The 12,774-nt window shown below is 38.9% G+C and overlaps 1 protein-coding gene across 2 annotated transcripts in view; it reads right to left on the bottom strand.

The window, feature by feature from the left end:
- MBOAT2 (membrane bound O-acyltransferase domain containing 2) overlaps positions 1-12,774 on the bottom strand; it is a 90,401-nt gene that overhangs the window by 25,235 nt on the left and 52,392 nt on the right. For both annotated transcript variants that reach the window (XM_042889424.1, XM_042889435.1), the window contains 2 exons: positions 8,561-8,656; positions 5,381-5,436 (listed from right to left, as the gene is read on the bottom strand). In XM_042889424.1, coding sequence (XP_042745358.1) covers positions 5,381-5,436; positions 8,561-8,656 — 152 coding nt within the window. The remainder of the gene's footprint in view (positions 1-5,380; positions 5,437-8,560; positions 8,657-12,774) is intronic.

Raw genomic sequence — 12,774 nt, 5'->3', positions numbered from 1 at the left:
TTTTATTAAAGGCTGTTATGGTACTATCAGGCTTTCTCACTACAACAGCACAATATTTACCATTATATCTTGGTATTAACCCAGCTTAGTAGTTAATCTGCTTGAGTCTACCCACTTTTATATTTGCATGAAAAACTGGCTATTAAGTGACTCATTTATAATGCTTAAATAAATATGATATTAACTAAGAATACTTAAGCATGAAGATCGTATCACAAGCCCTGTTGAAACCACAGCAAGATTTGAGGTTCAGAAGTGGATCACCTGAGTTTAAATGCACTCTATTAATGAAATATGTGAAGGCCTGAAGAAGACACAGACTTTCCATAACAGTTTTAGTTGTTACCAGCACGCTGGCAGCAAATAGACACGGGTATCAGCTAAGTAAAATCGCAGAGAAATTACCAAAAAAAAGCAAAAAAAAATCAGAAATTTTGACATAATCAAACATGGGCCCCAAACAACACAAGTCTTAGGAGCTGAGAAATACAATGTAATTCCATAAAACTTTAATGGCATGTAGAGTAATTAAAGTGATTCGGTAGCAGCTACAATAGCTATGCTGTCACTAACACAAGAGGGAGCGCTTTAAAAAAGGATGTACAAAATACAGACCAAGAGGCAACTGATGGAGAGAAGCTCTAAGACTCCTGAAGAAAGCGTTGCAATTAAAATTAACCAATCAAAACAACAACAACAAATAAAGAAACACCATCCCACCACAGCATTCCTGCTGAATATGGGAAGTGTTTGCCTTTGAGAAAAGGAGAAGGCAAAGCATCAAGTTAACTGAAAATCAAGATGGAATGTTTGCATCAATCTAAGCATGAAGCATTCCTCAATACTTTTGCAGCATTACGTTGTCTGAGCACAGCTAATGAAGCCAGCACTGCTATCAGAATAGCAGGTACTGCAATTTGGATGGGATTGCTCATGAGATGTGAATGAACATGAAATTTGCCTTTTTTTCTTTCAAATTACTTTGCTTAATAACCACCCCAAGTGTGTGGTGCACTGCTTTGACAGTAAGAAGGTGATAGCAAAAGATAATTAAGACCACTGCAACTAACATAGTAACATGTAAGTTTCTCCAGTATTACTTTTCTTCTTCCTTATCTCTTTTTCCTGTGTGTTTCATCCACTCATTAAGATATCATCTCCTGAGGGACCACATGGAACAAAGAATATACTTCCACAATTTTGGGAGGAAAATAAACTTTAATAGCCAATTTGCAAATCTACAACACTATACAGTAGTACAACAGCAATATGAGGAGAAACAGCATCAAACAATCCTCCTGTTGTCCTCATATGCAGCTGCTGGAGCAAAATAAATGTGGGAGACCCAAAACTGCTGTAAGACTAGCACATAACTACATCTCTTGATGCATGATTGAAAAAGAAAAGGCAGAGCTTAAAAAAATTCAAACAAAATAAAACAGAAATACCTTATCAGCTGCATATTCAGTGTACTCTATCTCCTTTTAGCTCTCACAGTAAATGCAGTGCTGCAACAGATCAGTATCAATGTCTGCTCTATTGCTTTTAAAAATGGAGGGCGCCAGATCCATCAGGACATAATAATTACAGAAAAGCAAGCTGTGTTCCTGAAACAGTGCACTTAAGCATCAGCAACTACAGAGTTGAAAACCAAGGCATGAGTGATAGCAGAAGGGTGTCTAAAGGAACAGCAAAGTTTATTTTCTGGTGGTCAGAAAGCACGTGAGAGATAAGCCTCCAGGAGCCAAGAAGCTGACAGAAGAGCATTATGCTTCTGGTTTCTTACCTGTGTCCAGCCAGTTTTCTGGACAAATGCAACACAGCAATATGGAGGAAATTTGGAAGAATTACATCTGCCTTACTATACGACTATTACATATAAGAAGTGACTGTTTATGGCTTTTGTTTTTTTAATCGATTTAGTTTGAGTTAGAGAAATGAGGTTGGAAGAAGCCATGAACATGTTTGCCCATTTAAATAGCAAATATCCAGCCTAATATTCCCAGATTTTGGTGACCAAATCTCTTGGTGCTTTAAAAATAAGTATGTTATGAGCTCCAGAACTTCCTTGGGTTATGAATGTGAACAATTGAAGAGACTCTTTGTTTAAGACTCATTAAGAACTGGCGTTAAAAACAAGCTGTCAAAGCACATACAGGTTAGTGAGATTAGATGTTGATATGGGTCCTTCCTTCCTGTAAAGATCTCCCAGCTCCTGCAGAATTGCAGTAAAATGAGTGATACTCATCTGCAGGTATGTGGGTTGTGAGCAAAAGAGGGGGAGCTCCGTGTGTGTGATGGCATCCTCCAGCCCAAGCTGGTCTGTCATTGTTAGGCTGGGACTGAGACTGAGTCCTGCTGCACCCTCGCTCCTCTGAGGAGGAGTTTGGAAAGCAAGGGGGTCCACTCAGAACCTCATGACTCAACAAAAAGGCTTCTGGATGATTTCCTTTGATCCTGTCCTCTATGCAGAGAATAACCAAGTGTACCTTGCCATCAAAGCTTGTTAATCAGCTATCTTACTTATCATTAAACTTTGTTAAACCAACTTCTATCAAAAAAATATATTGTTGCCATCTCAAAATAGAAGAGTTAAGCAGTGACTGTATCTTTCTCCTTTGATCAACTTTTTGCACCTTGTAATTGCAAAAACTTCTCTATTTAACAGCATCTTCTAGCTGGAAAATTCTCATGCAAGTAAAATTCTTCATTTTTAGCTTTCTTAAACTAACTGCAGCCAATCAGCCTATTTCTGGAATAGCTGCAGTGCACCTTTCCTTCTCCAAAACATGCCAGTTTTAAATTCGATGAAGAGGTACTTCATTCAGAAAAGTTCCTTTTTTTATCCCTTTAACTCTGTCAGCAGCCTAACATTACACAAATAAATCTAAATCTTGCCAGAAAGAATGAATATGGACAAAAGCAGTCTCTGAACTTTTCTCTCTGAACAAAAACTTCTCTGCCTTTAAAATATGTGTGATAGTCAGCAAGAAATACAAACATAACATACTATTTAATTTTGTTAGTGTTCATTTAAGTAGCAGGAACATGTAAAAAGACAAGAATTACCAAGGGCTTATCTTTAAAACACAAAAGGCACAGACTAAATTTATGTAGGTGTAAATTCCTGACCCATGCAACCTTCTGAAAAGCTAGCATTACAGATCAAACCCAAATTGTTCCTATGAAACTTGCATACAATTTTCCTCTTGTAAAAGTCCACAATAAATGCACAGAGTTGTAACTTCCAGAACTATTTATTTACAGAAGTGCTGGTGTTCAACTTGGGATCAAGGATATTCACTAAGAGCAGACAGAGTCTTTATTATGCAGTGTGAGTGAGTGCCCTTACACCCAATTCTTTCCAGGATCTTCAAATGTAATACTGAAACCAGCTGAACACAGTGAGCAGGCTGCCAGGAAAAGATCAAGTGCAGGAGACTTGCCTTTACCACAAAACCAACCTAACCACAGCTACAGCCCTGACATGTACTAAGATCTTCCAATGCAGCAACATGTCTGATTTTTTATTTTCATTACTTTTCCTTAGATATACTGGTAAAAATCAAGGAGAGGGCAAAAAACCCCAGAAAGTAATTGGTGATGAATTTAGCCAAGCTGAGGTGGCTAAAGGCTCAGAGTGCCATTAATTAATCTGTACAGTGATTTTCAACATTACCTCCTCGTTAAGCCATACGTCTCTTAAAATATTTTCCAGTGGAAGCAAGGATCTTTGTATAGTGAACAAAAGCCCATTGGCAGCAGGCTTCTTTTCATTGTTTTCTCTTGACAGATCCCTTGCAGGCTGTGCATGCTTAAAAATCATTGATTTAATACAACCTCAGTCTCCCTTGTACATGTTTTTTAATCATCTCCTGAGATAAGACTCAAAGATGCTCCTGAATTTACACTGGTCTCATCATGCTGCCACTGTGCTCTTAGCTGTGATCATCCAACTCAAGAACTCTGATAACTGCAAATGCAACCAGAGGGAGAGCTTTCCACTGTATTCCCACAAGCTGACAGAGATTCTAAAGGACCTCTGATGTGGAGTCAGTAGGGAAAAAAATTTCATGATAGATACACAGAATTCAACTTATCTCAAACAAATTCAGACTTCAAATAATCTGGACTTTCTAGTAAAATACAGGTGGTATGTGTTAATTTAAGGACACCTCAGAACAGAAAGGACATTGAGGTGCTGGAGCAGGTCCAAAGAAGAGCAACAAGGCTTGGGAAGGTCTTGGAGAATATGCTCTGCAAGGAGAGACTGAAGGAACTGGGGCTGTTTAGTCTGGGGAAAAGGAGGCTGAGGGGAAACCTTATTGATCTCTCCCAGTATCTGAAAGGTGCTTACAGCAAGAGTGGGGCTGGTCTCTTCTCACTGGTGACAGGACGAGGGGAAATGGCCATAAGTTGTGCCAGGGTAAGTTTAGATTGGATATCAGGAAACACTTCTTTACAGATAGGGTTGTTAAGCACTGGAATAGGCTCCCCAGGGAGGTGGTTGAGTCACATCCCTGGATATGTTTAAAAACTGTTTGGATGTGGTGCTCAGGGACATGATTTAGCAGAGGGTTGTGAGAGTTAGGGTAGTACGGTTAGGTCATGGCTGGACTTGATGATCTTTAAGGTCTTTTCCAACCTGAGCAATTCTATGATTCTATGATTCTAAGTAGGTAAAAAAATCTTGTGCAGTTCATAGTTAAAGAGCAAAGCTGACTAAATGAAACATTTGTTTCAAGACCATCAGAAACACTCCCATGCTTGCCTTATAACTCAACTCCACTACTTGTGCAGGTATCTGGAAATTTGGAATAGCTCATTCCTTTAGCAAAATAATAGGAGGAAGCATTCACTTTTGATAATAGAATTATTACTGCTTCAGAATAAGCTGTTTCCTCTAACCTGGGCACTCTGTACTCTGATTATAGCTTGCAAAACTAATACTTGCAAATATGTTTTCTCTGAAGTTTGACATCAGCTTTTTCACCATTTGAGACATCAGCTAGACATATCTAGCATTGCTCATTCATTTTCATTCATTCAAGAATTCATACAAGAAGTGCTTTCCAGGCTTTTCATATCTGTGAACGTTACAGCCTGCAGGCTTCTCTAGGCTTACCAGAATTCAAACAATTAACAGCAGCACTAAAGCCTGTACACACATAGAATTTATGTTGTTTAAAGCAACAGGTGCTCAGCAACTGAGATCACAGTGTACTGCTACCACCAATCTCTCAACGACAGTGACCTCTGAGTTTTGAAATTATTTGGCTAATGCTCAGAATCTACAGCCCAGCACAAGAATGTCAATTGGATTTAGAAAAAAAAAAGGAAAAAAAAAAGGAAAATTTAAGACAGCTTAAAGAAATCTTACCATCATGAATCTCAAATGCCAAACTAGTGATCTTCTGTGTAATTATCATCATTGGACTGTTACAAGAAAGGAAGAAAGAACAGTTTAGAAAAAAAATCAGATTTTCTTTGACATGTAAACATCAAGGAAAATGTTATACAAATAGCCAGGTTAATTACTCTCTAGTGGAAGACTTCCAATACAAGGTATGTTTTCGGAGCTCAAAACATGACACCATTTTCAAGCTGTGAAAATAATTTACTCCTTAGATACTGTATTTGATAAACCATGCCTTTTACTGCTGCAGTAGGTCCCACAAACACAGCCAGTGCTCCACATTTACTTTCTAATAGCACTGTTTATTTTCTTTTCTCTTAGTGGGAAGAGTAAGGGAAAAAGGGCAGTATGAACAACTATATGCATTATGAATTACAGCAGCAGTAAACAAAGGACAATAAGAATACCAAAGTTGAGCAGCAGCATTACTTATGTAGATACTCAGAGCATTTTTCACTATTTCTACTAACAGCTGGACCTATGCTTAATTTTTCCATCTACAATTATTATGTGCTTCAAGTAAACATAAGTGTTAAAACTAAAACCTAGCACAATTATGCTGACTCCAATGGAATTCAGTTCGTTTTGAATTTATTGAATTTCCTACATTTTATTGGATCATAAACTGTCCAAGAGATTCTTGACTGGGTATGTAACTCAGCTTTAACTGCTCTGGAAAGCAGAAAAGTTCACTAAAAAATGGTACCATCCCCACTGTACCTAAGTTTCCAACTGATGTAAACCTCAGCACTTCTGACCCCTAACAGGGGTAGGGAAGACTAAAGCATAAAACGAGCGTAACCAGAATTCAGAAACCAGTTCTTAAATATATTTTATTTGCTTAGTAGTACGTGAGCTGGAAACACAATAACAAAAACAGAGAAAAATGATCACCCTGTAGCCATCAAGTCCTCCTCTACTGACAAGCCTTATCCCAGATGGTTCAGCCTGCCAAATGATATTTTTTATGTTTCAGGTTATTTCAAAGCACAATGTATTTTCAGTTCTCAAATGCAATCAGGGAAAAACTAACCCTCTGTATTGCCAGCGTCCCCAAAAATCCTGTTATCAAGGCTTGAGTGACAGGGGAGGATCAACAAGGAAAAAAATAAATGAGAACAGACATTGTGGAATATTCTCTCTAGTCTCTTTCCAGCATCTGAGCTGAAGAGTCGCCTGGTGCTGTCACAGATCTCCAGCTGATTCTGAACAAAACAGGTTTTCCTTCTGTAAATGGATATGTGAATGGATGGAGCCCAGGAGAAGCTCAGACAGACCTTACAGTAATTCTGGCTGACACATGTCATTGTTATCATAGCAGCTATTGATATTTTTTCTTTCTGAAATGGCTCTTCCAGTACCTTCAGAGATGTGACTGAGGAGCAACAGTCTGGAGACTAAAAGAGGAAGAGCCCTTTCTGGAACAGTGTGGCAGAATATCAGTTTTCATTTCCCTTGTAGCTACTGGCAGAAGGGCAAGCAAGCTGTGGAAGGCTTGCAGGCAGCTGGGGTCCGTTAGTACTGAAGCCAGAATCACAATGGCACCTCCAACACGAGGTCAAATTTCATTGGCAGATTGTCTGGGCTTGGACACTTCAGATGGGCAAGATGGGTTACGAGAAATATCTAAATTCATTCAAAGCTCTTTCAAGGCTGACCTCTGTATGAAGCTGTGCCAGCTTCTTTGGTACCAAGAAAGAACTGCTGGTGCTGGGATTCACCAGCTGGTTAGGGCATTTTTGTTAATTTTGAGTTCAACCTCTTTCTCTGCAAATAGGGAAAACTGAGGGAAAATAGCCTCTTTCAGTTCAAATTGCAGCATGCAGTTCTCCTGTTTTGGAAACAAGTCCTGTCTCAGGTCTCAAGGGAGCAGATGCAGTTTATGCCGGAGATTTAACACAATATGCATACACCAAGCTTGCAGGCATGAAAGGGTCGTTTGAACAGAGCAGCTCTATCCAGAGCACAGACTTCATGAAGCTCTGGACACGTTTAGACCTGGCAGAAATCGGAGCTAACATCAAAGACAGCTGCTATCAGAGCAATACAGTCACATTTGAAGAACGGTGTGCTCAGGCTACTATTAATAGTTTTAGGTCAGTAACAGGCAAATACAATTACATTGCCTCCCAAGTGAGCTCAGAGCTTTGGTTGATGCAAGGCTGTACCGATTGGTCCTTAAGTGATCTGTAAAGGACAGCATTTGGATCATGATTCCACTCTTAATGGTGAAATTCAGTTCAGCATCTGTAAATCTAGCTTTGTGCATCTGTATGCATATATCTTTGTTACAATCTCTCATTATAGTCAGCAGAAATCTAGACAAGACAGTCAGGGGCAAGTGATCCAGTTCACATCAAGGTAGACACTCAGTGGAGGGTCAGCTGAAGTTCCCTCCAGGCTCTGCTGTCTGCACTGGTTAGATCTCCTCTGATGAGAACAGGAAGGATGAACTTAACTGTAAAAGCTACAGGCTTCAGCCTACAAGGTAGTTTTGGGGCTCTTACCAATGAAGACTGAGAAGTGACAAGGCAAACACAACTCTGCTACACAGTACAGTAATACTGAACTACAAACACCAATGCCACTCCCACTGTTCCTGAGAAGTATTTAATGCTTCTGGTGTTGCTGTTTTTAAACAGACTTGCACACATGCCTCTTTTTTTTTTCCCCAAAATGCTCCTTTAGATCAAAGACCTACCAGGAGCAAACAGTCATAGGAAATGATGTGCTTCGTTTCTGTCCGTAGTACCGACAAGAATCGCCAATATTTTTCACTTTTGCCTCACTTTTTTTATTATATTTTGCTCACATATGGCTCCAACCAAATATAGATTAAGCTCCTCATATAAAAAGAGAACATAAACAGGCATAGCTTTCTAGTTCTAAGGGTGCCTCTCTCCTTGGCCTTTCCTTTCTGGAACACATAGAATAAAACCCACAAGAGAGAAAAGCTAAAAGCTAAATCCCTTAAAACATTCAGATTTAACTCATAGCATGGCATCAGGTCACAGACATATACAAGTATGTAAGGCACAATTCAGCTTTCATCACATTGCCGTGGGTGGGAAAGGAAAAAATAAACAACAAAGATGCAGCATCACACAGGAAGATAAGATGGAGAGATTTTTTTTTTGTCCTTACCCAGAAAAATCAGCAGAATACTGTCCATAATCAAAGATATAGACTCTAGTAATTTGGCACACAGTGAGGTATCCCAAAGCAAAAACAAAGCAATACCTGACAGGGGTAAAAAACAAAAAGCATTTTAATTAAAAATGTTTCTCCACCGAGTCAGCAATTTTAATTAGATTTTAATTCTCAGTAATTTCAAGTGAGTATTTCACAATTTGCACGTGTCAGTACCCCTCCATTCTGACTTCTTCTGTAAGTTTTATTCTACAGAACCATGAAGATTTTTTTCCAAGCATACAGTACTAAATTACAACTGCTATCACCATTATCTTATTTACTGACATGAATGAGACTTGGCATTTGTAATGCAAATGCTGCTGTGAAGAACAGAAGTTCTGTAAAATGAATCTATTATTTTTAGTTCAAAGTGAATTTTTGACTGTACCAGTATGCGAATTTGGCAAATTAAGCAAATTATACATTGAACAACATCTCCATTGATTGTTCTCCTATACGTTACACCACAGACACTGGAAAAGAATATTAATTTTCAAATACACCCATTAAAACACATCTGATTGAAAAGGGAACCGTATGAGTTTACGCCTCCTGTTAAAGCTGATCCTTGCAAGTATAAAAAATACACACAAAGGCAACTTTTGTAAGTATTAAAAATTTAATTTCACACATCATTTTAAGGTCAGGGTCTTTTTCCTCCTATTAGTAAGAGGTAAAATGCTGACTATTTCCACACAGATCACGAAGCATTCACGATAATGAAATCAAGCACACCAGTCTGATGTTCAGTCCCTACAGCAGACTATGCTGTACAATCAAAATCCAGTTGAACTGCAAATTTTCTTGTATCACATGGAAAATGAGAGCTCGGACTGTATGAAGGTGACACAGTGAGGGGCACTCCAGGAGGAGTCTGGGACACACTTTTCCTTTCTTTCTCAAACTAATATTTTAGCACAAGTGTTTACATAATGAAGTCTGAAGTCTTAGAAACTATTCTTCAAGCTGAAAGTGATGCCTGTTTTTGCCATAAAGAACACTTGCAGGTTCACCTTTAAGAATTGCGCTAGATTTAAACTACACAATATTTTCAGATGTCCAGCTTTCAGGACAGAGAACCATTTCTGACCTCACATGCTGTGCATCAGAAGCGGTGTAAATCCACATTTGCTTGCTTGTTTAAAGCTTTAGGTTGCCTGCTGTAGCAATAAATAGCATTTTTCTGTTTTCATCCATTTTAATAATCCAGAAAATATCAAATTGAGTGGCTGAATGGCACAAAAATGTGCATAATAGAAATGCAACAAAATTAAGCAACAATTGATTCCTTATACTACTGAACTATTTCAGCAAGGAAAAAAGTTGACACAGTTAAGAAGTGGACCACAGATATCAGGAGCATTATACACTGCACAAGTCAAGTAACTTCTTCTTGAGATACTGTAAGAAAAGCTGCTTCCTCTTCCTGATAGAAATCGCACAGGTTTCACATGAGTGATGGATGACTGGTCTGCCCACTCAGATGTAACTCCCAGCCATTTCATTAGCTAAAATTCAACATGATTTTCAGTGTTACCAGCCTTTTTTTTTTGTTTGGTTGGTTGTTTTTTTTTTAAGATTCACTGACTAAATAATCCCTAACAAAAATAACAGAATGTTTTGGGTTGGAACCCACCCAAAGATACTACACAAAATAAATAAATATAAATAAAACAAGAACAATTTAAATATTGTTGTTTTCTCTAAGAAAATCTCATTTTCTCCTCAGTGGCAACATGATATATTTACTAACAGCAGTCTATTCACTGTATATTGCCTAAAACAAACAGAATTTCACACATGACACCAACTGCAGCTTTCCTACCTCACAATGCCCACCACAGGAGCAGGGCTCACCAGTTAGGACAAGGAACCATGCCATACATGGTCCTATGATTCTGTGAGACATCAATGGGTTGGGCACATCCCATCAGACAAACAAAAACAGTCACCAGTATCTATCTCCGAATGTTTTACCTTGTAACACTTCTACACTACGTTCTTAACAAAACACGAAAACTTTCTGTTGCAGAAAAGCTGCAGTTGAAAAATTACTAAATCTTCATAATCCCACATCTCTAACCCCAGGTGTTTCACGAAATATGCCCAGAAGTGGGCTGACAATATCTGTAGCGAAAACAAATAGTTTAAACCAAGTTGCAGTCAGAGAATCATAGAAGGCTTGAGTTGGAGGAGACTCACAGCCCACCCACCCAACCCCTGCCATGGGCTGGCTGCCCCCCACCACCTCAGGCTGCCCAGGGCCCACCGAACCTGGCTTTGAGCAGCCGCAGGGACGGGGCACCCACAGCTCTCTGGGCAGCTGTGCCAGGGCCTCACCCCCTCTGAGTGAGGGTGCTGAGGCAGACTGAGGCAATGATGCTACTCGTTTATGGAATACTGAAACATACAAGACAGTGTTATGGTTACTTGCGGTTGGCTATGGTATTGCTTAAATGCCTTGCAACTTCAATTACAAACTAACCTTCTACAATAAAATGAACTGTCTTGGCAAACAACTGAAGAGCAGTGGGTATTGTATACTTGAATTTCAGTAATGCTTTGGACATTGCTCCCCATTAAGATTCTCACAGAGAAGCTGTTGACATAGGTGCTGGAAGAGCAGACAGTGAGGTGGATGGAAAACTGGCTGAATGGTTGCACCCAGAGTGGTGGTAAGTGATGCAAAGTCTGGCTGGAGGCCAGCAGTGAAGGAAATGGAACCATACTGACCCAAGGGTCTTTATTGGGTCCAGTCCTGTTCGACAACTTCATAACTAACCCGGGTGATGTGGCAGCACCCTCAGCATGTCTGCTGATGGCACAAAACAGGAGAAATAACTGATAGGTCAGGGAGTCGTGCTGCCATCCAGAGAGACCTGGTCAGGCTTCTTAGATTTGTTTCTTTTTTTGTTTCAGCACTGCAAGTTTGCACATGCTCCACAAGTAAGCGTAAAGGTCTTCAGTAATAGCTTAAAGGTCAATACACACGCAAAGATACAAAATTTGATGCTTCATTAAGTGAAACCTACTGTTTCAAAATCATATTTGCCTTATGAGCAAGTGAGAGATACAATCTGACATTGCCAAGGCAAAGCTGGTTGTTGATGTTCAAGGATTATCACAAGCTGCCATGTGGCAGGCCATTGAGTCCACGTGAATAACAAAACAACACTATATACTTTTCAAAGACATAGCAACAGCCAAGTGCCACCTGAAGTGATTTGAAAGAAAACTAGGGTGGTTTCTGGACTGAAATATAGATGTTTTTACTGCTAGCAATGATAATAAAATAAATGACATGAAACATATGGCAAGGCTTGGAAAACAAGTGACCAAAGTAAATATAATCGATTCCCTAAAAGGTTATTACACAGATAAAAATTAAAATCAGCATCAGTTCACTGTAGAGACCCACAGCAGTATGACAGATCAGGCAGTGCTTCCAAAAGCACTAGATAGATGTCCCCTAAAAACAGCCAACAAAACAAAAGCGAAGAGAAACACTCTAAAATCCACAGAACTGTTGCTTTCGCTTTACTTATGCATTTTGAAAACACCTCCAGTCTTATAATGTATAATTTGCTGTTATTTTATAATGGGATTTTAGCTAAATATTAACTTCAGATTATTTCTAAAATATTTTATGTTTTTCTTATCACTGAAGAACTAAATATTTGCAGGTACTAAATCTAGAAGATTCTTGCTTCCTAAAAATAACAGAATCTGATCATTATTATAATAGAACAAACTAAACAGAATTATGAACATTTAATTTTTTTAAAGGAAAAAAAAAGGAAAAAAATCCATAATAATAAGTGAATTACCTGGTGTCCCTAAATTGGGAAAGGGGACAGCAATGACAATCCCCTTTCTCCTGCCTCCCAGAAAGAAGGAAACAGAAGTTACCATTATATACAGCTTTAAATGGAAATCCAAATTTATGCCCAGGATTTACAAGAAGTCTGTTAGGTTACACAAACATAACCACGTTGTTATAACCATTCACAGTTGGTCTGCATAGAAAAACAAAACTCATAAGCTGTGATCAAAGCCCAGGCATTATGTTCTCTAAGCACCCATGAAGGCTTAGAACTATGAGGGACATCTGCCTACAGTGAACCTGGTTAACAAATACAGGTGTAAATCTTCCAGCAGTCCACAAA

The sequence above is a fragment of the Lagopus leucura genome, unplaced genomic scaffold, assembly GCF_019238085.1.
Source record: "Lagopus leucura isolate 7727_CA_CO unplaced genomic scaffold, USGS_WTPT01 Super-Scaffold_73, whole genome shotgun sequence".
NCBI classification, from domain to species: domain Eukaryota; kingdom Metazoa; phylum Chordata; class Aves; order Galliformes; family Phasianidae; genus Lagopus; species Lagopus leucura.
The sequence above is the reverse complement of the archived record's forward strand: the minus strand, read 5'-3'. Positions and strand labels throughout refer to the sequence as shown.